This window comes from Cladophialophora immunda (assembly GCF_000835495.1).
Source record: "Cladophialophora immunda strain CBS 83496 unplaced genomic scaffold supercont1.3, whole genome shotgun sequence".
NCBI classification, from domain to species: domain Eukaryota; kingdom Fungi; phylum Ascomycota; class Eurotiomycetes; order Chaetothyriales; family Herpotrichiellaceae; genus Cladophialophora; species Cladophialophora immunda.
The window spans coordinates 5,953,212-5,978,422 of NW_015622543.1; the positions used below are offsets into that span (position 1 = coordinate 5,953,212).

The 25,211-nt window shown below is 48.6% G+C and overlaps 8 protein-coding genes across 12 annotated transcripts; 4 read left to right on the top strand and 4 right to left on the bottom strand.

The window, feature by feature from the left end:
• The first annotated feature begins 7 nt into the window (after positions 1 to 7).
• Positions 8 to 3,448, top strand: PV07_06398 (uncharacterized protein). Its single transcript, XM_016393372.1, has 4 exons — positions 8 to 1,611; positions 1,657 to 1,828; positions 1,875 to 2,234; positions 2,280 to 3,448. Exons 1-4 carry the CDS (start codon positions 250 to 252, stop codon positions 3,218 to 3,220), a joined length of 2,835 nt encoding a protein of 944 aa, XP_016250891.1. The 5' UTR covers positions 8 to 249; the 3' UTR covers positions 3,221 to 3,448.
• PV07_06399 lies at positions 3,335 to 5,833 on the bottom strand. Of its 3 annotated transcripts, none has more exons than XM_016393374.1 (4): positions 5,743 to 5,833; positions 5,138 to 5,689; positions 4,471 to 5,076; positions 3,335 to 4,419 (listed from the first exon to the last, which is right to left on the bottom strand). In XM_016393374.1, exons 2-4 carry the CDS (start codon positions 5,195 to 5,197, stop codon positions 3,427 to 3,429), a joined length of 1,659 nt encoding a protein of 552 aa, XP_016250893.1. In that variant the 5' UTR covers positions 5,198 to 5,689; positions 5,743 to 5,833; the 3' UTR covers positions 3,335 to 3,426. The 3 variants fall into 3 exon arrangements, with proteins under 3 accessions (XP_016250893.1, XP_016250894.1, XP_016250892.1); XM_016393375.1 differs by having other exon boundaries at positions 3,335 to 4,221; positions 4,273 to 4,419; positions 5,138 to 5,833; XM_016393373.1 differs by having other exon boundaries at positions 5,138 to 5,833.
• A 672-nt stretch (positions 5,834 to 6,505) lies between these two features.
• Positions 6,506 to 8,134, top strand: PV07_06400. 2 transcript variants are annotated; one of them, XM_016393377.1, is made up of 3 exons: positions 6,506 to 6,953; positions 7,016 to 7,687; positions 7,749 to 8,134. In XM_016393377.1, exons 2-3 carry the CDS (start codon positions 7,269 to 7,271, stop codon positions 7,837 to 7,839), a joined length of 510 nt encoding a protein of 169 aa, XP_016250896.1. In that variant the 5' UTR covers positions 6,506 to 6,953; positions 7,016 to 7,268; the 3' UTR covers positions 7,840 to 8,134. The 2 variants fall into 2 exon arrangements, with proteins under 2 accessions (XP_016250896.1, XP_016250895.1); XM_016393376.1 differs by having other exon boundaries at positions 6,506 to 7,687.
• PV07_06401 (uncharacterized protein) lies at positions 8,068 to 8,535 on the bottom strand (the record flags this gene model as incomplete). The annotated part of the gene is made up of 1 exon (XM_016393378.1): positions 8,068 to 8,535. One exon carries the CDS (start codon positions 8,533 to 8,535, stop codon positions 8,068 to 8,070), a length of 468 nt encoding a protein of 155 aa, XP_016250897.1.
• A 391-nt stretch (positions 8,536 to 8,926) lies between these two features.
• Positions 8,927 to 10,034, bottom strand: PV07_06402 (uncharacterized protein; the record flags this gene model as incomplete). The annotated part of the gene is made up of 3 exons (XM_016393379.1): positions 8,927 to 9,219; positions 9,267 to 9,768; positions 9,813 to 10,034. The coding sequence occupies 3 exons, from the start codon at positions 10,032 to 10,034 to the stop codon at positions 8,927 to 8,929; spliced, it is 1,017 nt and encodes a 338-aa protein (XP_016250898.1).
• Positions 10,035 to 10,474: 440 nt separating this feature from the next.
• On the top strand, positions 10,475 to 12,021 carry PV07_06403 (uncharacterized protein; the record flags this gene model as incomplete). Its single annotated transcript, XM_016393380.1, has 4 exons — positions 10,475 to 11,396; positions 11,441 to 11,610; positions 11,656 to 11,877; positions 11,932 to 12,021. The coding sequence occupies 4 exons, from the start codon at positions 10,475 to 10,477 to the stop codon at positions 12,019 to 12,021; spliced, it is 1,404 nt and encodes a 467-aa protein (XP_016250899.1).
• A 1,503-nt stretch (positions 12,022 to 13,524) lies between these two features.
• On the bottom strand, positions 13,525 to 16,307 carry PV07_06404 (uncharacterized protein; the record flags this gene model as incomplete). The annotated part of the gene is made up of 6 exons (XM_016393381.1): positions 13,525 to 14,230; positions 14,369 to 15,155; positions 15,259 to 15,540; positions 15,667 to 15,975; positions 16,021 to 16,156; positions 16,260 to 16,307. The coding sequence occupies 6 exons, from the start codon at positions 16,305 to 16,307 to the stop codon at positions 13,525 to 13,527; spliced, it is 2,268 nt and encodes a 755-aa protein (XP_016250900.1).
• A 420-nt stretch (positions 16,308 to 16,727) lies between these two features.
• Positions 16,728 to 18,651, top strand: PV07_06405 (the record flags this gene model as incomplete). Of its 2 annotated transcripts, XM_016393382.1 has the most annotated exons (3): positions 16,728 to 17,179; positions 17,236 to 17,316; positions 17,389 to 18,651. In XM_016393382.1, exons 1-3 carry the CDS (start codon positions 17,105 to 17,107, stop codon positions 18,517 to 18,519), a joined length of 1,287 nt encoding a protein of 428 aa, XP_016250901.1. In that variant the 5' UTR covers positions 16,728 to 17,104. The 2 variants fall into 2 exon arrangements, with proteins under 2 accessions (XP_016250901.1, XP_016250902.1); XM_016393383.1 differs by having other exon boundaries at positions 17,236 to 18,519.
• Between the last annotated feature and the right edge of the window lie 6,560 nt (positions 18,652 to 25,211).

Sequence of the window (25,211 nt, forward strand, 5' to 3'; positions counted from 1 at the left end):
ACCAGCGAACGACTTGCTCCATTCCCGAATTATTCGGAAACCGCTACAACCCAGAAGCATGCAGATAGATATATTTCCTTTACATGCTCTTGAATGCGTGGGCTACGGAGTGTCTTAGTCGAGAACACTAGAATGATGTTTAGCCTGCAAGCTCAAGACGTCGAAAAGAATATTTCCTGCAAAAGGAGGTGAAATAGCCCACAGCAAAATATCCGCACAACCCTTTCAGATCCGGCATATCACAATATCATGACGGTCTCCAGGTGGCTCGCTCTAGCTCGAAAATGTCTTCTTCATCGGATATCCGTGCAACAATTTGGAGACTTGCTGCGAAACCACGGTGGTAGAATCGATGGGAAACAATTATTCGGAGCCCTTGTTGAGTGCCGGGAATGTTTTTGCCAGCCAGGGGATCCTCTCATCTCGCTTTATATCGACTACCTGGCAATCACTGGGCTTATTACCATTTCTGATGGACTCATTATCCTCACGAAACGATGGAACGACGCAAAATCCCCAACATCAGAAGCTGCTCTTGCATGCTACAATGACACACTTCAAGATTTGACCATGGTGATTGTTTCACCCAAATATACAGAGAATGCATTCGAAACACGTCTAGCTCTACAAATATCATCAAGATGGCTATCTGCCTTGGCACGGCAGGCATCACAGGGAGATGCCGAATCATTGAGGCTGGAGCTCAACGGCACCATCGAATTACTCGCGTTTCTCATGGCGTCTATTACGGCAACTGACGCAGGACTCGACGCTTTATCGCCGGCCGACAGTCAGGGACAAAAGATCAAGCATGGGTCTGTTAATGACTTGCGAACTTCGGTGAAGCAATCATTTGAGCTCTGCCTACCATTATATTCCATGCTCTCCTCTCAGCTCATGGAGCGGATAAACACAGTCTTGAAACACATCAGCCTTCTTGATGAAGGCATCTCGCAAGCGGGCAATGCACCAGCCCCAGCGTCCGAGATTCAAGCGCTCCAATTCCAAGTCTCCATCGCAGATAGCCAAATAGTGGCTTCCAAAGCAGGCACTATGCTTTATCTTGAAGGCCTTCTCTTCACAGGATCTACGATCGACGACGGTGGGATGGTACATTGGCTTTCTTCGCGTCACCAGAATGATTACCAGTCAATGTTCAACGACGTCTTTACGTCCTCGTTCTCGATATTGAAAGCCCAGAGCACCGTACCAGGTAGAGCTCTGTGCACGCAGCAGTGCCAAATCTTTATCCAGAACAAACTTCCGGCACTTCTGTCCATGATATCGGCTTCTTCATTCAATAGTTTTAGCACCGAACAAGCTATAACCGAAGCATGGCAGCAAGTGGTGTCACTGCTTTCCTCACAAGACCTTCTTCTGACCGGCGTCCGCCTTTTACATGTCTGTACTTTACATCACTTGATCCCGGCACAAGTCGCTTCACAGCTCGTTGGAACCGAGGATATGCTGAAAGGATTGAGTAAGGGGTTGTTTGGGAAAGATGACCTGGTGGCTCAAGTCAACGCAAATCATATCAGAGGACCCAAACTTGTAGAGGAACTGATTCGCAGTGATGGAAGTGCGAGTTTTATCAGCCAAGCTATTGTTGAGGTCTGTGCTTCATTCACATGAGGAAGTCTGTCTGACAAAGTTTAGATCATGCATAGTTATTGCCAGAACAAGGAGACTCAGTATCTCAAAGATCTCGCCAATGCTATCCTACGGAGACCTGCTGCGATCAACTGCATTGCTCTATTCGTTCGTCCTGCCTCTTTCCTCGGTCCACTTTGTGGCCTTTTGGACGAGTGGCGGTGGGATGAAATACACGGTGAGTAATATCCCAATGAATCCATTTTTCGCTAATCGGGGGGAAGGGGAGGCTCAACCAGTATACGACGATTTTGGCGCAATCTTCCTCCTGATCCTTGTTACTAGGGGTCGTCTGGGGCTGTCGAACTCGAGCCTGGGTATACGCAAGAAGGATGGATTCTTAGCTCAATATCTGGAGCACGAGAACAATGAAGAAAGCCTGGAGAACCTCTCTGAAGAAAAGAAATCGCATCTGGGGAACTGGATCAATGCCCTTTATCTCGCCGAAGGCCTGAGCGACGAACTGTTTACTAACTGTAGCCCGCACGACTTCTACCTCCTGATTCCCACCCTCCTCCGACAATCGATGACGGCTCATCAGCAGGGAAAGTTAACTCATGACTCTTTGCAAGCTGGCTTAGATTGTAAGCATCACCTTCTCCAGTGTGACTCCAGCTCATGGGATCTAGATCTTCTTGAGCCTTTCTTGCTACCTTCTTTGATACCTGCGATGAATTGGGTTGCAGAGGTCTTCCAGCACGAGCGCATGGTTGCTGGAAAGGTGTTGGAAGCTCTAATCAAACCGCCAGGATCACTAGAGTCTCGAGATATTCACCACACCATATTGACATTGTGTGCACCTCGGCTGAAGATTCACCTCAGGTCTGTCGGATCACAAGATACCAATGTCGACTCCATTCTGAAGACCTTGGGCCAGTGTCCGGACTTTTCCTTCTTTTCGGAGCGAGAACGAGAGACTCATGGTACAGGCGTCATCAACATTCTCCACCATAGCCTGGTTACACTTATTACGTCAACGACCGCCTTGGACATTGGGGCGGCCGCGCCTGTGGGGGACATTCTTGCACTTGTGGGCCGCGCCGTTGAAGTTCGAGGCGCACACACAACCCTGCGGGCCATTGTTGGGGTGCTCGTGCAGCTGAGCGGCAACCACGTGTTTCTTTACGCTCTTGATGCACTCACCACCATCGTGTGTATGGCTGGAACCAGTCTCCGTGACGCCCTGCGCTTACAATACAACGACCTAGGTAGTCTCTTGAAGAGTGGTGAGACCTTGACTGCTGAAGGGGTGGTTCGTTTACATCGGCAAGTCGAAACGTACACAAACCTTCTTGCCGTGCCGGAGATTGGGTTGGACTCGTTCAACTTTGCCCAGCAACTCACAAATATGGACACGGCGAATCCAAACCTTGATGCCGCTACTGCTGTCTCGGGTGGAATGGACATACAGACAGAACAGGGGCAAACCGACGGAATCGACCAAGTGCTTGACGAAGTCGCTGCCATGGGAAATTTGGACTCCAACGACGCAGACATGAGCTTTGATGCTCTTTATGACCTCCAGGGGAACGACATGGATCTCAATGACTTGGATTTGGATATGTTCTGAACGATCTTGGGTTCCAAACGGATGGAGGTTCGGCTCCTGTCTCCTTGATACGGCTCAATGTTGTATCAGCGTCTTGAAGATTCAGTTGGAAACGGATGTGTCGTAAAGGGTACATGTGGGGAGATATGTGTATTAACTAATCCAATTATTACACAGTGTGTGGTCTGTCTACAGTACGGACCTTTCGTTCCTAGTAACGTCCATTTTCATCTTACGCTAAACTCCGCCCGAATGCGCTGTAGAGCTAGAAACATAGCTTCTCGCTGTCCCGGCCCGAGGTATTTCAAAGTAATCAGATGAGACAAGGGTGCCTGCACCTGCAACGTGCTGGGAATATCGATACCGCGCTGCTCAGTCGACGCCCCATCGCCGACCACAGCAGTCGGGGTGTTCCGCAACCGACCGTTTTTGTCGACGTCTCCAAAAGCATATGCCAATGTCCCAAGAAAGTCCTTGACTATCTCGTGAATTACTGCGGTGTGTGTAATGACCAATTCATCGGTACCATCCGTCGAATCCCCATTTCCGTAGCGTGGATGGTTGCGCCCAAGACTTGCGATAGCATCGAGTAGAGCAGCATGCAGACATATCTTTGCGACAAAATACCGGTTCCAATGGAAGAAAGCCTCCCAAGATTCAAAGCAGTGCAGCCTGAAGAGCGTTCCCGACGTCCACGGCGTGCGAGGAAGATATCGGTGTGGTGTGTCCACCAACACCTTCCGAGGAAGCCAATCGAGAATATCGCACCATCCGCTGATTTTGTCTTCCAGCCTAGCTGCAGCTCGCAGGTAGGAGTCCATGGTCTGGAATCTATCCACAGAAGCATGCTGGGGCATCAGAAGGAAATTCCTGATTCGGGCTCGCAGCTTAGTGACACCGTGGAAAAAACTTCGCAGTCTCAAAGATGCCGTCGGGACCGCAGATGTGGCCTTTGGTATTTGTGATTCGAGCATAAGATATTCTGGTGATGGCTCCTCGCTGGCGAACAGAGGCCTCCAGTGCTGAAACAAGTCAGCACTCAGCATCCCCAAGTTCTTGCCTGGTGCCCATACCATGGCGGAGAGAAGTGTGTGATAAAGGTGACGACCGGCGGGGCGGGTAAACTGCTCTTCGCCGCGTAATCGTAGAAGCATGAGAGTACCGTCGACGTGTGTCTGGTGTGCTGAGCCTCCGTGTGGTCCATTGACACTGGCTAAAAGCTGGAGAATTGTCAGATCGGGGCGTAGACGGCCTGTATCAAGCCACTTTACCTCTCTGATCCCAAGCAGCCAAACTGCAACAAGAGTCTCGTCCTTCAGACATTGTTCAGGATCTGCCAATGCGGCAGTCACCCTCGATACAGCTCGCGCATATTCGGATTCGATGATGGCGTGCATGTCGACGGTGGGTGATCGGTTGGCTAAGTTGATTGCCGCAACCGATCGCATGGCGGCATAGAGATAAGAGTCTCGCCCCGAGCTGGAAAGTATTTCGGGCAGGAAGTTGAATGCATGATTCCCATATAGCACGCGAGAGTTCGCGTCGAGTTGTGTGAGGGAGTAGCAAACGGCGTTCTCGGTCAGATCGCCAGACGGACTATTCACTAGGCGGAGCCTCTGGGTTGCACGTGAGGTCGAGTGAAGAATCGAGTCGCTATTGGCAGAATCACTGTCATCGCCCTCGGTCGACGTCGAGCGGGCACGAAACAGCGCTGCTTGAGGAAGGTTCTCGGATGAAGACGATCTTGGGGTCGGGCTGTCGCCTTGGTTCGAAACAAAGATGGCCGTTCGAATAAAGCCGTAGCCTGGTTCTCGATATCCCGGACAGGGCTTCTTGAGCCTCGCACAATTGCGGCATCCGGGGCGGCCTTCGTCACACTAAAGTCATCATCAGTCAGCACAAGAAACGTTTCCAGAACCCCAGCGCGGCGTGGCCGACCTTGACTCTCCGTTTACGACACAGAAAGCACCCCGTGCTCGGACGACCGATGTTTCCCATCCGGTTTGGCGGGTTGCCCGTGAATTTGAAGAGGATGCTTTGGGTATGTGGACTCCGAGATAGGATTTACGATGCGAGATGCATGTCCCACTACCAGGTAGGTGACTGCTATGACAGGTTCGAGGAGTCCGTTGATTGTATCTTTTTTGTCTCGAGCGACTGCTCTTTCGCGGTGTCCCTGGGATATTTAACTTGACCGCCCTTCGGTGGATTGTTGACTCGAAATCCCGTGAACCCAGATAAGTCGTGAGCGTGCCAAACCGGTTCTCAGTCAGGGGTGCGGATGCCTGGAATGTTGCGTCGCATCTTCTCCGTGGGCCAGGCTGTGAGTTGGGGGCGCAAGCAGGCGAGTGTGTCAGGAATCTCGTAACCACGACTCTGTCCCTAAGCCTTGGGCGCTTCGAAATTCAAGATGGAGAATTTTCTCCAGGATTGGAGAGCCTCGTCGCATGCCCTGCAGACGTGATAACGGCTCAGCTGCACGTCGCATGGCTAGCCAGACGGGGTTAGCAAAAACTGGAGAGGGCTGAAGCCAGGGCCAATACCCGTTGCGTCGTTCCTGAAAAGTGCTGGGCTGCCACGTGTGAGCGAGGATCTTTTTGACCCTGTTCGACGCGAGAGGATGCCGGGGGGTTGTGATGGTGAGAAAACGCTTACTACGCACACGGCACGAAAGACGTCGCAGCACCAGCACCAGCACCAGCACCGCCAGCACCAACCACCACCACGACCTGAGCACGCAAGCTGACAGAATGCGACGACAAGGGGAAGGGCAAGCGAACCTGTCACCATCTGTGCCGGATTTTCTCGCTTCAACTGAATGCCCCAAAACGGCAGCAAGGTGGCCTGTGCTTTGCCCCGCCCGCCTCCCCCCAACTGCCTCTTTGCCTTGATTGCATGGATTCCAGGTGCCGTATTGGGACCATCTCTCCCCCCTCAAACCAATTAATGCAGATCGAGTCAGTGTCTCTTGTCGCTCTCTCTTCTCCCGATCGCCCCGCAATTTAGCCCAGGTTCCGGAGACGCTTGGGCGCTCTTCACGCATGCCTCTGCCACTGGATCGCCACTGTGTTGTTGCTGTTTTTGGCCCTCTGGTACCGCTTATCCTTACCGCCTTGGTGAGGATGACCCCCATGGGTTTCGGCTCAGCTGGACCACAGCCGACTCTCAGAACCTTCTCTTCTTGAACTTGGTGGCATGATAATTTTCCTCCTCCTCTCAGACCTGATGTTGCTTTGTGACGTACATGAAGAGGAAAAATTTCTGTCTCAGCCCAGCTAGAGCAGCCACTGAATAATCTGGCTCCTGGCTTCTGGTTTCAACTTCGGGAAGGTGGCATTGCCTTGCGCTCAACACAGCCTCGATGCCGTAGAGTCTCATGCACCAGAGTGACATTCATTCTTGTCGATTCGGCCGTTAATTTGCTGGGCGATGGAGAAATGTATCACCAGCTGGCCTTCTGGGTTTGGCGAGACATAGAATCGCTTGACTTCGGGTCAGTCTTCTTTGAGAGACTGGACAGTCCTCCCCCTTCATCCACCTAGGCCGCAGATTCTGCACCTCGCTTCATCAGCCTCAATGCGAAGAACTTTTGCGACAGTCCTGGAGTCAGCGGAGCTTCAGTCTATCATTCTGCTTACGACAGGATGATTTTCTTCTTTCAAGCAAATCCAAGCGTCGTCGAGGAAGGGGCTATGGGGAGACACAAACTAGCCAACACGGCAGTTGTGAGACTTCACGTATAGCACCTGGACCTGTACGTCTGATACACCGCTAATGCCCCCGATTAACCCCATCTCAACATCCGCTTTCTCTCAGAATGTGTTATTTTCGTCAGCTACTCCTACGCAGCACGCACAAGCCGTTGTCGAGGACCGAAACTGTCTTGTGTGAAGACCATTGCCACCCCATGAGTCTGCCGGGCTTGTCCAGTTTCAACGTTTCAATGCCACAATTGCTCCCCTGAGCCAGCATATCCAGGTGGCGCATATTCGGGACGGGGGTTCTTGGGTGGTGAGTACGCTCGTTGTCACTAACGTGATGGAAATAGCCTCTTCGTCCACCGGCTACGATGTATCCGCGGAAGAACGACATCACGAATTTTACGTCCTTGAGAACTGGCTTATCAGATAACTTATGTCTTAACAACATTCTTGTCAATGGACAACTTGACATTGCGCCTCAGAAGCGACCAAGTCTCCATCCAGACATTCCAGCTTCGGCAACAATTATCTTTTTCGGTCACACCTTGCCATACGGCATGCTAGGTTCAGGTAATGTCATCAACAATTGCTCAGTCCGCGTTGACAACAACCGAGCCGAACGAAATGAGCACCTATTTTATCTCCGAGTTTATTTCTGGTCCATGACATCGTGCCTCAGCTCCCTAGCGTCCTGCGGTGGGTTCATCGCACGACGCTACATGGTAAACGAAGATAAGGAGGATTCATTCTCCTTAACGATCCACTACATGACCAAATACCAAGTTCGGTAAGATTCTCTTTCTTCTCAGCCTTGATTAGCTTATCAGATTAACGGGTGGTCTGGATAGTTTGCTAGCCGTTTGCGTGAGACCATTGTGCTGGGCTATGACGATTATGATTGACTGTTACTGTGGTGATTTGCAAGCTACAGTACTTTAATAGGGGTGCCATCTGAGCAGCCACCCATGTCAATCCCGTGGGGAGCAGAGAGTGTATTGCCCTGCTTGTACTACGCCCAAAGGTGTTACGAGCGGCAGGTCGCCTCGGCAACGAGGAATCACAGCCGTTCCCCCCGAGGCTTTCTCGAAACGAGAACGACACCTAATGTGATCATTACTTCAAGCTATGGAGTTATATGGTCCCAACAGAGCCTCTATGCTTCAAGGACTACTTGTTCTCTTTCCTTGCTGCCAAGTTACCCCCAGCGCGCTCTAGCAATCCTCGTGCCTTGTCCACCTTTTTGCTGTCGAGAAACTCAAGAATATACTGAATTTTGTCGCCGGCTTGATTGAAGGTGAAGACGAAGATGTATTCTCCGTCGTAGCTCCAGTCAACCGTTAAGTCCTCATCCTTTCCTTCCTCGCGAAACGTCGTCTTACTCGTTGCCCAGATGGTGACAAGATTGCCTCCCTCAAATATCTCCTTGGGAGTGACAGGGATTGCTGAAATCTTTTCCTTCAGTGACAAAAGGTGCGCCGCGAATTGTTCGTTTGACATACTCGGCTTCATGTTCAATGTTGCAGGAGCGATAGTGTGGACGCAGTCGGGCGTCCTTAGAGCAAGATTAGACTCGAGATCGAGATCCTTGAATGTGTCCAGAAAGGCAATTGCTGTGCGGCGTTGAATGGATGCCATCTTGATTGAGATGATTCAAACTAATGGTAGTGACTGCCTGGGCACTGAGTCCTCAACTTAGACAGACCTGTGTCGATATATCGTTCGGTAAGTCCGCTTTCGACCTAACTCCGGTGAGCACATCCGACTGTCAAGAGCATTAAACAATGGTGGAACCTAGCCCCCAGAGGCCTTCGTCTCATCATGGCAGGCTATCATTGGTCTTGTCATGAAATCTAGCTAATAGTGCAGTTTGGATTCTTGGAAGAATACCAAGGTGTGTTTGGAAAGCGAGGAAGTAAATTTGAAGGTCGTCAAAAATCGTGGTTCTTGAAATGCCTTCGTTCTCATCACTCAGAACGATAGTGCATGGAATGATGCTTGAGGACCCAGAGACGTGCTGCTCGTGATGCTACAGCACGAACTGTGTGCCAACGGTCGACGGGGCTAGCCTTCCGGGCATTACCCTTTCTATCTCGTACTTCGCCCTCCAACCCGAGCAATGTCCTGGCATCAAGACGCGAGGGTGGAAGGCCTTCAAGTCTGCAACGGTGTCCTGCACATACGCTTCATTTGGTCCCACAAGATGGTATCCGCCGACCACTGCAAGCAAGGGAACAGTTCCGCCGGCCAGCTGCAAAGCATTCTTGACCACATTCACCACGCCTGCGTGGCTACATCCGGTGAAAACTACGATGCCTTTCCCTAAAACCATTTTAGTGTCGGTTTTGAAAACAATGTGGACTTCTTACCTTTCACATTACACATGAGGAATCTTTCATCCAAGATTAACTCGTCACTTTCCCAGCTGCCGCTCTCGGGGTTGAATCTCATCCCACGCTGGAAGCCTTTTTCATACGGGGTAACCCGAGGAATTTCTCCCGAGACAAGGAACATATCCTCGAGTATCGTGTGCGCTTGGTCATTTTTCTCTATTTTGGCCCCAGCAGACTCGATCTCTTCAAACGTGGGATCTCTCTCCAATGAGACTGGACCGGCCGGGCCCAAAAAGCCTCGATATGTCGGTCGATGCGGATGAAGATCAACTAGAATGCCTCTACTCCCTTTTGCCTCATTTATCATGGAAATTGCTTTCAACATGCCTCCGGAATGATCACGGTGCCAATGGGACAAATGAATCCTTTCGATCGAGCTGAGATCTGCTCTCAAGCGCTTTGCATTGAGTTCCCAGATTTGTTCTTCCGGGGCAGTATCGAAAAGGACAGTATGGCGCTTGTCCCCTTTGATGGCTGTCTGAGATATCATCAGCTTCAAATTACGAAGAAAGCTCTGCTTACAATCATCAGCGACAAGCCATGAGCACCGCAGCAGACATTGTCGAGGCGAATCTCGAATCTCGAGCCGCCTCTGGTTCCATCCTGAAGGGGAGCCCTTGAAGCGACATCCGCCAATTGTCCGGAGACCTTTAGATCCGGGTGCTGGTATGAGGATATAGGATCAACTTCGTTATCGACGATGACTAAGATTTCCAGCGAGTCGATTTCAACGAGTGAAGTCATGATTAGGGCACCATAGAACTCTCAGAAGATCCAAATACGATAATAGACTGAAGATGCAACTTGTTCCGGGTTGTCCGAAGCCACCCTTCGATTTCGGCGAGCATGACGCTGCTGCTTGGCAAGAGCCAAGCGCGCCGATCCTCTACCGCACGGATTCGTGATTCGCACCTAGTGTTGACTGGGCCTGAGAGGCATCCCGCCAAGTCGTAAGACAATTGAGCGTATTCGCGTGTAGCCTGTTCAGGCAGCCTGTGGCCTGTGGCGTCCGTGTCACAAACATCGAGAGGTGGACAATTTCAACTCAGATTCGTTCGGTGAGGATTCAGGCGCCCTGTCCTTTTCAGCCTGAGCATTGGGACTTGCCGGGAGCGATGATAAAGTCCAACGAGTGATAAGCAGAATTTGTCTTCTTGAACAAGCATTTTCCATCAAGTACAAAAATGGCAGAGACACAACTCGCCAGCCTTCTAGCCTTGCTGTCACCCTCCGATATCGTGACGCCAGCGTCGTCGGATTATAAAGAGCAATCAAGAACATGGGCTGTTCAGGCCGACAAACATCCTCTAGCTGTGATCACACCTAAAACCGTGGAAACGTTAAGCAGAATTGTTTCACACGCTAATACCACTGACCTCGACATTGGGATTCGTTGCACTGGAATTGGAAATGCGACCAGTAAAGACGTACTGATTTCACTATCAGCCTTCAAGCTATTCGCGTTCGATCAGGATGAGGAGACCATCACATTCGGATCGGGGCACTGCTGGGGAGAAATTGACCAAAAGATGGAAGAAAGCGCCCCGGGATATGCTGCAGTCAGTGCTAGATGCACCTATGTTGGAGTTGGTGGATCAATCCTTCATGGTGGACAGAGTTGGCTGAGCTCGGAATATGGCCTTGCCTGCGACCCAAAAAATCTGCTTGATGTCCAGGTAGTTAAAATGGATGGTAGCATTGTTTGGGCGAGTGAGGAACCGGATCTTCTCTGGGCCCTTCGCGGTGGGGGTGGAGGGTTTGGAGTCGCTACCGCTTTCAAGATGCGAGTTTACAAGTATCCATCTTCGATATTCTGCGGACAGATCATCTACCCTCCGACAGCACTGAAGGATATTGCACGAGAAACTGCCGCCTTTGCTTCACGTTGTAGTGATGCGAAGATGGCTCTGCATTTGTATTGCCTCGACATGACAGCAGGTACATATGCGGGCAAGGAACCCAAACCTGGACTGGCAATTTTCGCATATGATGCCAACGGGCCAGAACATGGCCGGAGTGCAGACGGTTTCAAATGGGCCTTGGATATCCCCGGAGCTGTTGATCTCACCAAGACTTTGACCTTCCGAGAGGTGAACCGTCAATTTGGTAGGCGCCCTTCTTCCTCCCGTGACACTTCTAACCTGTGATAGATGCGTCCAAAGCCCCATTTGGGAAGATCAATACCTGGGCAGCTGGTGTTACAGTTCCTACCGTCGATGAAAGCTTGATAATTCAAGCTTGGAATTGGTATTTGGCTCTTCTGGAGAAGGATCCGAGACTGGTTATGGGGACTTATGTGCTCATGGAAGTAATGCAGAAGGTGAGAACTTCTAGATGCTGCTGTTCTATGTGCTGATTTCTCGAGGCTGTTTATCAATCCCTTGGATTTCCCAGCCTAGTTTCCGCCTGGCCTCATACAAGAAACCAACACAATCTTCAGTTAGGGACAGGGGTTGTACCGGGCTATCCTGACAGTGATGCTTTGGCATATAGAGCGATGGCAGAGGGGCCATTTGAGATACGTCCGGGTCACACAGGAGCCGACTACTTCCCTAATTTCCTGGAAGATTTCGTCGACCCAAAGAAGGTACAGGCTAAAGTATCGAGGCCGGTCTGTGAAGGCTTCTGCTAACGTCTTCAGGTCTTTGGGGTAAACTTTGATAAGCTGGTCGAGATTAAGAAGAAATACGATCCCGAGAATAAGCTAGGCGGACCATTTACTCGGGGCTAATATAAATAACGAAGCTGCTTCAATATCGCGGTCTGGGTCACCTAAGGAGCTGGAGTGGAAAGGAGGTAGCGTCTACATCTACCACGCTATGCAGGATTGTATTCTATACTGGTAATTGCTTGAAGATGCAAGGAATCCTTCAAAGCGCTCGATGCCTTTTCATTTGAAGCATCTCTTTGGGGAATCAACCTTAGAGATTGAGCAAAATATTCTTCCTTCGAGGGTCCGTCTAGACAGTCCGGTCTTTGCCTCTTTGTCTCTCCCTTCCCGCTCCTTTCTACTCTGGCGCGAACTTTCCCAGTATTGATAATACCTTTTATCAGAGTAGATAGTAGTATTAATAGATACAAAAACGAACCTGTGCTTACGTATGTCATTCCTGAACTTGGGATGGCGTTCATTGTACAGATCTCGCAGCTTTACAGAATAAATACATACGGCGGATCAATCATTCGAAAGTATCTTCTCTAGGCTCTTTAGTTGATTCACACTATCATCTGGACCATTGCTTGACTATTTCACATATCCAAAAATAAGTGCTCAATATCCATATCCAAGCTTCTGGTCGGGTTCCCCACTGAGTATGACGCTTTGCCACCACCGATTGTGCGTGATATTTAACAATCTCCGGTGCGTCGCACCAAACATTTGCCCGAGTTCGCATCGCATCTGTTGTCAAATTATTCCCTTCCACTGCATCCACCGACAGTGGTGCTCAGCCAGTCGTGTTTTGAGCGTCCAAATTGGCAGTAGCCATCAGTAGAGGGTTGTCCATGAGGTTCCGTCTTCAGACCCTCTGAAAACCCATGTGCATAGCTTCTCCTCTCACCAGGCGCCTTCCATAGATTATTGGCCCTGCGTGTACTCTTTGCCAAAAGCGTAGCGTCATCATCTGTTCATCCATCCACACTATAACGTTCGATAGCGATGCTATACCTGATGTATCTGGAGATTTCATGTCGAGACTCTGATTGAGTAGTAGTACCACTACATTCCTTTGCTTCCACTGATGGCACTCCGTCACATTTTCATCTTACTGTCTACCCCTTTGGACTTTATACCACCTCCTTCATGGAGGAGGAAATTCTCATCCTGTTTTCTTCTCTTCTCTAACTCATCCTGGTCTCAGCAAGATTCGCGATTGTCCTGAAGGCAGATTTTGCAGTTGATGCTCCCAATGCCAGATTTACAACCCAGAATAAGTCGATAGTTGTGGTTTCTGCGAGTTACTTCAATTTGCCACTCCACAATCTCGCCGCCATTCCGGTCAACACTTGTGCGGCCTCATATTAACGTCACCGGACAATTTGCGACTTTCATGCTGGTACCGCAAGGATGAGGCCTTATGCTCTACAGTGCCCGGTGGGTTCTGAAGCATTTGAGATTGCCCGTCGTACTAGTATGACGCAATTTTGATTTCAGTCTTCTCTTTTCCATCTTTCACCGCAACTGACACACGATTGAAAAAGCAGAGGATATTCCCACACTATGACTTTCTCATCTTCAAGCCTGGCTGTTGCTGCCACCGTTCAGCTCGTTCCCGTATATCTCCAGCAGAGCAACAGAGAAACAATCCAGCCTTCCTATGATCGCCGCCTCGATGTCATAAGCCATGCGCGTGTTTGCCACGAAGCAAGCACGACTCCATGGACTGAGTGTACCGTTGTCTATTTCAGGGTCGAGAACTACCGCCAGGGGCGCTTTTCTCATCGTGGATTCATCCTCAGACACAAAGGGCTTTTCACCACGCACGTGTACGACTGCGTGAGCGTCTATGTCGCACTGCCTCGAACCCCCGGCCAAGTGTACAATACCTCGGCGGCCGTATGTCTTGATACGAACACAGAAGAAGTGATCTTCTTCGGCTGAAACCACCAACCACACGTTGCATTTGTACCTGCCATCATTGAGATCCACCTCATCAATGATGGTAAAGACCACACCAAGAGCAAAGGCTTCTCGCGAATGATGACGCTTTAAGGGATGCAGCGATTGCACTGAAGCACGGGAGCTCTCTTGCTCATACGTCCGCAGAGGTTCCTTGTAGGGAGCAAGGCTAGCGTCGTCCCAGTCAACCTCACCAAAAGAATCATAGATGGCGGTGTCGGCATCATTCTTCGGGCCATTGTACAAGTTCTGGGCTGCTGAACCTCTCGACTGGACCCGCAATTCCCAGACTTTGCTCATTTGAACATCAAATTGGTCCTTTCTAGGAGACGGTTAGCACCGTCATCGGCAGGAGATGAGTCAGAATACTTGACTACGAGTCCGCATTGTTGCAGAAGGATTTGGATTTGTGGCTTCGTGAATCCTCTTGCATGCCATTGAAAAATGCGATTTTTTGTACTTGGCCCATTGATCGTCTGGGATGTGGTGTGCACGTGGTGCGGTGGGTTGATCGGGCGTGGCTATTCTGGGCTGGAAAGCATCTGGGTTGTTCTTGTGCTTGTCTTCCTGCTCTGATTCTGGGGCTAGGTTGGCTTGAGGGTCATCCTCGAGCTCAGTGAGGTTGCTGATGCTGCCATAACCTGAGGCAAGCACGCCCTTGACAGTGGTTGGAGGGGCTTCGTCGAGGGCGTCGAGAGCGAGAGGAAATTGAGCCGCCCATGTTGGTTGTGGTTTCTCCGAGGCCTGCGAGCTTTGTTCTGATGTCTTGAAGTCAGACAGGTGGGATCGAACTGATATGTGGCTCCGACCGTCAGCAGCAACACTGCTCCTGGGCAGGGATGACTGCTCTTCTTCCAGGATTGAATCTCCAATATCCTCTCTGCCCGGCAAGGCAAGCATAAATATGGAAAGCAAATGTCCGAAAATATGGCTCTGTAGTCTGCTTTGCTCAGCCCTCGTGGGTTCCACCGTGCCGCTTGCGTGCGCAGGCCCGGCACTACGCGGCTCAAAGTCACAGAAAGGGCAATTCTTGAATGGTTCCTGGGATGGGCCTCCGCCTCCTTTGACCATTCGGTCGACGTCGCGCAAGGAGAGGTTTGACATGTGAGTGCTCACTAGATGGTCCCTGTACTCAAGTGATGTCGTATATTTAGACGGAGGGTGACCTGGTCCCATTCCCTCGCACCACCACTCCGTAGAATGGATCCATCTATGGTGTTCCACCCAATCATCCCAAGTCTCGAGGACTACATATGGGTTAGGACATGTTGATTCAGTGCACACGAAAGGTTGCAGGTCATGCATGACATGTTTTCTCCAAGCTGGTGCTGCACGCTTCTGCGCGTCAACCAGGAGACAGCAGTATGGGCATTCGAAATGTGTCGCCCTGTCCGAAACAGAGGGTGGTGGGGGAAAGTCTATAGTGTTCAGAGCAAGTTTCGTCGTGGGTGCCACGGTTGTCGAGCAGGACTGCCTTTTTAGAATCGTTCATTTGGAATGTCGTTGCGAGAGTTGGTGCGGTCATGCCACTTCGAGCCGACTTGCGGTCGGCAATGACATTGTTCGGAGAAGGTTCCTCTGCCTTTGCATTCTCGACGGTCGGCAGAATACTAGCAGACTCCTCAATGTTACCTGACAAAGTTACACCGTAAGCGAGCCGCTTTTGATGCCATTGTTGGTACATAAATTGCCGTCGCCGGGAAGAAATGACCTTGCATAGTCTTGATAGGAGAGGCCCTGTAATTTGGTATCAATGACGAAGAACAAGCGGCAAGTATGTTTCCTCAAATATTTTAGTTTGATTGATTCCATCCTCGTCATAATGCACGTAATTTGCAGCTTTGGTGCCACGACTTTGTATTCCAGAAAGTCGAATAACGCGAGCGAGATGGATAAGCTTGGTGATAAGATCGGAAATGTTTTCGAGATGATTCTGTATTTCCAAGCATGTAATCTCAAAACCTGTCAGGTGTTCTATCTCGCTGGCCGAGTCGTCCCCTCCATCCAGGTCGGATTCTTCTACAGCGTTATCTGTGTATTCTCGGTTCTCCTTGAGAAGGAGCGATACTGATAATCATTAGCGGTATTCACGACTTGCACAAAGCAAGCTACCTTCCACAAGATCGGAGTCGAGCGACTGGAGCAAGGACACAATGCCCTGCTTGACTTCGCTGGCTTCTCGTAGTCTGTAGTTAAGAGATGCATGATCAGAAGCAAAAACGCCAATATTACCAGCCCACACTCGGAACTGTTCAAACTCGTCACGGAAGTCAGAGATGGTGAGGAGGGGCGCGCATCCCCAGGCTGTTCAAATAGGAGTGGAATGCGATGACCGACAGCCTCATCCTTACTGGCGAGGCCCAGTATTCGACGAAATCTCCTGCGGCACAGCTCAGCATGACGTTGGATCAGGAACTCGTCCCCCGCGGCTAGATCAGTCTCAGTCTGCATATTTGGCATAAACAATACTAAACGGGCACTGAGAAGTTTTGCTTTGTATCAAGTGGGAGATGTTCGAGCCTTATCCAATAATCCTCTCAGAAGAATACGCCCGGCACGCGAGTGTGGCGTGGCAGATACGAGGCAGATTTCGATATCCACAGACGAAGACGAGGCTGCGGACGTTGTCAAAGGCGCGTGCATCAAACAGCGAGCGGGGCAATCGGCTATTCCAAAGATGGTTAGCAGTAGGTGGCGCAGCCAAGCCAGGCGCAAGCACCGCCCCTTCTTCAACTGCCTTCTCGCTTCGGACCTTGTAGTCAGTCACAAAAGCGGCAAATCCCCCATTCAGAGGTTCTGCAGTTCCTTTCAAGAATATTCAACTATTCAAAAACGGCCCATCCGTGTCACTCAACTTCGTTAGTCCCTGTCCGGGATCGAGATTGTTGGCCTGGTGCTGGGTGCTGTGCCTTTATTCATCTCTGTCGCTGAACACTATCGCGGCGCTCTTCAGTTCATTATACGCGCTATCCACCAAAAACAATTCATCAAACAATATAAGGATGAGCTTGAACTCCAGCGAACCTTGCTGTGCTTATATGTCAAAGCGGTAGTAGGGAGGACGGACTTGCCACCAGAGGCGCAGGCGGAGCTGATTGACCACCCCGACGGAAATGCATGGCGAAGACCCAATGTAGTCAAAGAACTCCGCAATGAACTTAAGGACGCTTATCAGCCCTTTATTGCTCTCCTGGTCATGATTTGTACCACTTTGGCGAAGCAAATTCTGACTGACGATGCCACAGTCGATAACTCAACGAAAGATGAGCTCGTAAGTCCGCTGGCATCCTTCGGAAATTTTGTTCTGCAGACCTGACAACAGACGAGGTCAACAAATTGGAAAAGCTTTGCCTTGATGCTGCGCAGCAGGACGCTTCAGGACAGCAAGATGTTTGGAAGAGGATCAAGGTTAGTCGGAAACAGGCTGAAAGACTGTGAATGTTGGCTGAGCTGAAGTCTTATAACGTTTCCTTGGAAAAGCTGGGAAGTACCGCAAATCATGTAAAGCCATACGAACGGAAACAGCAAGTGAGGAGAGCCCATACCACATTCCAACTCCGAGGCGACTCTGAGAAACTCTACAAAGTCATCTGCAGAGCCTGCAACTGTCAGCCCCTCAAACAGAGGAACGTTGGCCTTGGCTTGGCCGTGCACGATCATGACAATGCCTCTACGGAAGACCTATGCTTTCAACTGCTGCTATTTGGTCCTGATGACAAAGTTTGCAAAGTGTCTATCAAGATGATGAAGGCGTCGGAGCCAGCAGAACCACCAGCGAAGAAGGTACGGATCGCTCTTCCAAAGAGTCATGTTATGAGCGAACCATGCGACAAAGTGCAAAGGTTGCATGACATATGCAAAGAGACTCAGCTGGCTCAGCAGAGTAAGGCCCCCCTTCAGCTCGTTATTGACGAGAAAGGCGACCTGTATACCATCTCTAGCGCGCAGTCGAGCATCACGCCGCCCGTCCAGGACCCTGTTCTGTCTCTATGGGAGGTCATGTCAAACTTCAAGCTCAACGATCGCAAGTGGTGGCTACAACGCGAGAAAGCTATTCTCGCAGTGATACTCTCTTACTCACTCCTCCAACTGCACGAAAGCTCATGGTGGCAGACCTTGTGGAACTCTGAGGGTATCTCATTCCACGGTGTGGGATCTTCTAACCTGACGGCTGGCCGCAGTCCAGATCAACGCATCCGACTACGGAGGCCGTTCGCTCGCTCGGTCATCACTGAAGCGGATGTCTCAGGAGGGCCAGGCGCCGCACCACGGAGAAATGCACATCTCCACGCCCTGGGGATCATCTTGCTTGAAATCTACTTGGATCGGCCCATCAAAGACGATGTCGACGCGGTGGGTGGGACTGACTATCGAGCGGTCGCACAAGACCTGCTGGAAAAACACTCTGATGACATGGACATGACGCCCGAGTATCTTCGCGGGATCCGCTTTTGTCTGTGCCCGCATCCAAACCCTTACTCTGGCTCGTTCAGCTTTGTGGATAAAGGGTTCCGCGAGATTTTCTACACTGAAGTGATCTCCCTACTCGAGGACAACTTGATGTCGAGGTTCGAGGTCAATGATACCATTTGGCAGAATAGAGAGGACTAGGCCGTCGTCATCGGAGACTCTTTCGTTGTAAGTTCAATTCAGTCGTGTACCTACAACCCTATGGAGTGGAAAGTTTCTGCCATTGGGAATGGCTCTTTCGAACGTGTGATAGACCAGAAACGGAGAATCCTCGAGCCACAGCTCCGGTCAATGGAGAGTGGCCGATGCTTTGGCTAGCGAGGCCCTCGCAATTTCAGAGCACCAGTTGAAGGAGGCCAAGTATTAGTGTGACTACAGCGCCGAGCGGAAATTCAAATATTAGAAAAGTATGCCGAGCGCACAGTTTTATCAGTCTAAGGATGTTGCAGTTGTACTCGCAACGAGGCTGTCGTAAATATTTATTGTACAAAAATTCGGTGTCCAGAAGGGCTAGATGACATCAACGCAGCGTGCGGCTTCGAGACAGCCGCATAGTCGCACTGCTGTTATTATTCAAAGACGCGGAAGGCTGAGGCGGCATGAGCCTGCATCCATATTTGTTGATTTGTGTAATCAAAATGTATACACCCAGAAATATCATGGCTCCGAAGATATTGTGCTTGCTCCCAACCCGCGCCGTCTTCAACAGACTCTCCGAGATTTTCAACCTCCCATTCACATTTTCAAGGTGATGTTGTCGAAACAAATAGGACGCTCAAATGCCAGTCCTCTGTCTCAGGTGAGGGGGATGCGATTGCTTATTTGATTCAGGCTCATTCAACATCAGAGCGTCGTTCTCCGATCGTGTGGTAGCAGCGCAGGGGGTCAGATGCGGCTCGGATGTGCTTAAGACGTACAGTCTCATTACACTGCAGACTTGTACGAGGTCTGAGGTGGCGACCTCGAGTCCTTCGACCGTTTGCTCTTTCTGCCGTCAATTTCTCAGACCCAGTTGTCACAGTAGATTTACTGAACTCTAACCCTTCTGAGAGAAAGCGTTCCGGCGAAAGACGTAGCGCAGATCAAGAACATCGAGATGAGGTTCTCCGCAGACAGTAATATTACGAATAGCGGGGTACCGCTCGCGGCAACACATGGGGCAGGGAGAAAAAGGGGCCCAAGAAAATGAATGGGGGTTGGCCTTAGCGTTGCCGGCCCCAATGTCGCTCCCAGCTCGGTTTCCCAAAGTTGCGGGGCAATCATGCTGGGGGTTTGCCAGGACTTGTGCTACCAATGGAAGTTTGCACAGGAAACATATGAATACTAACCGCGTATTCATGCTCAGTGCTGGCAACCTGGACGTGAGGTCTCAACCATTCCCATCCTCCACAACATTTTTGCCTTTCTCGCGACATCTACCGTGATGTCCTTCTTACTTCTATCCAGCGCCCTTCTGGCGGCGAGCCTCTTGCTGTATGTTTGCTTGTTCGTCGGCAGGCGAGGCCGCAATTTTCCAGATGGTATATCAACGTTCTATCTACCACATGTCTGCATTTTCTGACAATGTGACATAGGTCCGCCAACATTGCCAATCATTGGTAACTTGCACCAGCTCCCCAAGCAGAAGCTCTACCTTCAGTGAGTCTCCTCCTTGCCAGGCTACGTTCCTGCCTGACAATTATAGATTCACTGAATGGGCCAAGAAGTATGGCGGTTTGTACACTATTAAACTCGGACCCGGTACTGTAGCTGTTCTCACAGACCGGCGGATTATCAAACAACTTTTGGAGAAGAAGAGCGCCACGTCCAGTAACCGACCGCCAAATGAAGTTGGCCGGATTATTGGCGAAGGCGACCATGTGCTTCTCATGAATAACACGCCAACCTGGCGTGTTATGAGAAAAGTGATCCATCAGGATTTCACGGAAACTCTGTGCGACAAAGAACACACCAAGATTCAGCAGCAGGAGATGATCCAATTACTTCATGACATGCTTGAAACCCCTGAAAATTGGGCCGGTCACCTCAAGAGGACTACCAACAGCATCGTCATGAGTGTGGGTAGGCGCATCCCTGGTCACTATCGCCGCTTACTTAGCCCCGTTTGATAGACGTAACGCTGACGGTTACTAATCGTACCAGTATATGGTATTCGCTCCCCATCGACCAAGGCTGCACATATGGAAAGACTCGAGGCGCTGCTCCAAAAGTGGGCCAGGATACAGGAGTTCGGAGCCACTCCGCCTGTTGATATTTTTCCCTTCTTGAAGGCGATCCCAGAACAACTCCTCGGTAACTGGGTGACCAGAGCTAGAGTGGTCCATGACGAGATGCATGACCTTTACACCGGTCTTTTGAACTCAGTCATCAAGAGGCGACAGGCCATAGGGTCTCAGCACACCGTCCTTGACCGGCTACTGGATCAGCAGGAGAAGACAGGGCTTACGATCCATCAAGTCACCCTGCTCGCCGGTGTCGCTATCAAGGGAGGCTCCGATACTTCGGCTTCAGTCCTGACCTCCTTTGTCCAGGCCATGGTGGTGTACCCGGAGGTGCAGAGAAAGGCAAAACTTGAAATCGATTCTGTTTTGGGCGAGGATAGGATTCCGGAATGGTCTGACTACGACAAGCTACCATACGTGGCTCAGATCGTCAAAGAATCCCACCGCTGGCGGCCTGTGGCTCCTCTCTCAGTACCACACGCTCTTTCTGAGGGTACTGTGCCGTCTTTCAGAGCATACATACATGTGTGGCGCTAACTCGTCTCTGTGTAGATGAATGGATCGATGGCAAATTCTTGCCAAAGGGTACAATATGCTTCGTCAACGTCTGGGGCCTCCACCACGACGACACAAAATTCCCCAATCACGAAGCCTTCGATCCAGACCACTACAAGGGCCGCACGCTGCTCGCAGCAGAGTACGCCAATTCCCCCGACTATGAGAACCGCGATCACTATGGCTATGGTAAATTTCACCCCACATTTACAATCTTTCTTCGTTCTGACTAACTCCATTGGCTCCTAGGCCACGGCCGCCGCTTATGTCCTGGCATCCATCTAGCGGAGCGCAATCTGTTCCACGCCATCTCCAAGATCCTGTGGGCCTTCGATATCGAGAAAGCAACCGACCCGGAGACCGGCAAGCCTATCGAGCCCGACACGGACGTCGTCACCGGGTACAGGGAAGGTCTGACCGCTTGTGCGTACGACTTCCCCGTCAAACTCACAGTGCGGTCCCCAGCGAGGCGCGAGGCCATCGAGCGGGAGTACAAGGAGGCTTGCGCCAATTTCTTTCCACAGTACGAGAAGGTCGGTCTGGAAACTTGCCTGGAATGACTTCCCTCATGTATGCAGTCTAGGTACTACTTAAGTGGTGGACCATTCGAACTTGGGATGAATTATTACGACGGGTTCCCAAGCGTCGTCTACTTTGCAACGATGGTACAAATCAACTTATGTAGAGTCATCCCATATCAACACTGTTTCGGAGGACGTTTTCTCTTGTTCTCACATTCGCACGATAAATACACAAGCCCTCAAGTTCTTCTAGCGCTCATCTCGTCTTCGCTGTAAGTGTATCCACAGCTCTAAAAGAATACCCTCCACTCGAAACCAACGGAAACGGAGCGAGCATATGTATGTTGCTCCAGCCGTACGTGTTTTGGGCCCATGAGAGTCCAAAGCGCAATAGGACCGTGCTGGCTGTCAGGAGAATATAGTCTATACAGTCCAGAGAGATAATTTTAGCTCATCGAAAGGGCAATCTGCAACTCTCGTGGTGGTGAGTTATACAGCACCAGGGTGGTTTTCGATACCTCGGGTATCGAAAGGTACTAGTATAATACTAGTATTAGCGTGTATTATAAGTATTATAAGTATTATAATACTTCTTAGCATTCCTCACACACCGTACACACCGCTCTTTAAAAATCTTTCCCTTTCTTTTTCTCGTACGCACTTATTCTTCTCAAGGATAATATATGGATTCTGAGATAGATTCATCTCTTCAGGAGCCTTCTACTATTACAGATTCAGTTTCAACAACCTTAAAAAGAGGTATATCTACTTCAAAAACATAGGCTTATACTCGTACGCTACTTAAACACGAACCTAAATATAAAGATGGACATTGACTCCTATATTATACGCATTATCTTCTCGATAAATCGTACAATACTATAGTCACTATAAACTTTCGAAAATATCTAAAATTATAGCATAAGATCGACGTTTAAGAGGATCCTAGTACGGTTCAGTTATTAGTACTTCAAAATCTTCAAAGGCTTTATTAATAAGCAGCGATTTATAAATAAACGTACGAAATAGATTCTTAAGTCTTTTCGAAAGTACTTAATTAAGAGATTATTAATGAGGCACTCATCTCATTAATTATCGTACGAAATCTTCCATTCCGAACCGTTAAATCGCCTAAATTCCATACCTTTTGTCAAATTCTTAATCTAAAAGTCTAGGATTATCTCTATACGGCACACTTAATAGTCCTAAACCTCATTAAGCGATCATACCTTACTTAGAAAGATATCGTACGGAAAAGACTTTAGTTAGTAACATTAAATATTTATGTCTCCGTTAATATCTAGACTTCACTAAATTAACTTCTACTCCTAGGAATCTACGCTCATTTTATATAGTACGATTAAAATACTATATTAAAAGCCCTTCTCGCTCTTCATACGGTTTTAAGTTATACTAGATCTAAATAATTCAATACTCTTCTTCCAGTCCTTTAAGAATATAGGATCGTCTAAAAGCTAAGTGTAATTATTAGTAATAATGTAACCTTAAATAATATACTTTCACGTACGATTATCGATTACTTATAAGTGGAAGAGGATCTTAAATAGAACCCTATCTATTAAAGAATTCGCTATATAGGTTATATTATTAACCTAGCCGTATAGGCTTTTCTATTTTAAGATCTTATTAAAATCAGTTAACTTAAAGCGTATAACGAATAAGAGATATTAACGGAAGATTAAGAGGAAATTAAATAATAACGAATACTATTTCGAAAATTTAGACTACTAGGCTAACTTTATAATATCGTTATATATATTCGAAGTTCTTCTAGTCGTACAGAGAAATTCAAATAGCTTATAAATCGAATAATCTCTCTCGATAACCGTACGAGATAGAATAGCTAGTACTTAATACTTACTATAGCTATTAAAAAGTTAGAATTAATCGACTTATATATAAAGAATCACCTATTAGATCTTCAAGCGGATTATCTTACTCTCGAAGCCTAGGATCGACTATGTACGATTAAGACATTTCTTTAACTATTCTATCGAGCTACATTAGAAACTTAAGGTAATTAGGTAATAATTAATCGTATACTCTTTATAATAGATATCCTTATTTAGTACTTTAAAAAAGCTCTTATACGTATATCTAATACTAAAGAAAGTATAACTAACTATACGATAGACTTAATATACTTCTAATTACGAATTCTATTATCGAATTAAGAAAGGGTGGGAAGTTTTCGATAAGTACTATAAAAAGACGGATAAATCTCCTCTATACGTAGCCGCTCTTATACTTTATCTAAATCGCCGTACGAAGTATATTCGTGTAAATTAGAAGAAGAAATGGTAAATACTAGTATTAAAAAAGGTTAAGGAGCTTTAGGAGTCCTATCGTGAGAAAATACCCTTATCCTCGATATCTTTATCGTACGAAGGAGACTCTACTTAATCTTAAGATCTTAATAAGTTTAATCGAATTACTTAAGACTTAGGGAGATATACGCGTCTAGTAAGTTAAGATAAGTAGGAAGACTATAGTAATAGATAACCGTACGATATTAGAAAACAATCTACGTTAGGGTGGTGATATTAAGACGAACAAAGGAAACGTTAGCTAAGGTTATCGTATATAGTAATTGATATTTTATTAATCTTAGCTATAAGCGATGAACTAGAACGAGTCTTCTCTAGTGCACGTCGTACGGTCTCTTAGGAAAGGGCACAATTAGGGGTAGAAAGTCTTAAATATATAGAGTGTTTAAAACATTAGAAACGTAGTGGAATCTCAGTTGATATTAATTAAGATTATAATGTACGATTTGACTTATTTAGTTTCGTCTTTCGACTACTTATCCTATCCGCTACGTAGAGGCATAAGTTATAGTAGGTGTCGCCGATAACCCTAGGCGACTAGGTATGTACGATATATACTTATACTTATACTTATGCTCGCATAGGGAGACAAAAAGAAATCTCGTACGTACCTAAAGTTGAATTAGATTTTGGGCCGAAGCCCTAGTTAGGATAATTTGAAGGTTATTATCGTCCTTATCGTCCGACGACAATTCCATAGTCTCCTCCCTATTATTATCGTCCGTAGCTAATGAATAACGTGACGTATAATCACGCTACTTACAATTAGTATAGGCCCCCCTAAAGTATTCTGGAAGTTAGCGACACTCTCGAAAAGGCGTTAGATAGTTCGTACACTGATTACAGTGCCGAACTAGTCGTACGCTACGTAATTGAATTAATACGGCGTTAATATAGGAGGGCCGGTGGGACCTAAGCTGCCTAGGTATGATGTAGCCACGGACAAAGGCTACATCAAGACCTGGCATTGCTAGGGCCTAACGACTTTAAGGACTATGGGCGTACGGAGCTAACTCCTGCCCGCCCATAAGTAAAAGCGGTACTCGCTGCAATGCTAAATTAGTAGTAGTAAGGGCGGTAGCGGCCTAGGCCGCATCCCAGCGGACAACAGCTAATCGATCGTTATTCCTACTCTTTATGTCAATATCGTACGCTATTGAAGGGGGAAGAGGATTGGGTCGCACTAT

Excerpts from the sequence above, each read along its gene's own strand:
- PV07_06398 (XM_016393372.1), top strand. The coding sequence starts at position 250 with ATGACGGTCTCCAGGTGGCTCGCTCTAGCTCGAAAATGTCTTCTTCAT. Across the intron at positions 1,829-1,874 it reads GCGGTGGGATGAAATACACG|GGGAGGCTCAACCAGTATAC; the intron begins GTGAGTAATATC and ends ATCGGGGGGAAG. Across the intron at positions 2,235-2,279 it reads TTTGCAAGCTGGCTTAGATT|ATCTTCTTGAGCCTTTCTTG; the intron begins GTAAGCATCACC and ends CATGGGATCTAG.
- PV07_06399 (XM_016393374.1), bottom strand. The coding sequence starts at position 5,197 with ATGGGAAACATCGGTCGTCCGAGCACGGGGTGCTTTCTGTGTCGTAAA. Across the intron at positions 5,077-5,137 it reads GTCGTAAACGGAGAGTCAAG|TGTGACGAAGGCCGCCCCGG; the intron begins GTCGGCCACGCC and ends TGATGACTTTAG. Across the intron at positions 4,420-4,470 it reads GGCTGCTTGGGATCAGAGAG|CTTTTAGCCAGTGTCAATGG; the intron begins GTAAAGTGGCTT and ends ACAATTCTCCAG.
- PV07_06400 (XM_016393376.1), top strand. The coding sequence starts at position 7,269 with ATGTATCCGCGGAAGAACGACATCACGAATTTTACGTCCTTGAGAACT. Across the intron at positions 7,688-7,748 it reads ATGACCAAATACCAAGTTCG|TTTGCTAGCCGTTTGCGTGA; the intron begins GTAAGATTCTCT and ends TGGTCTGGATAG.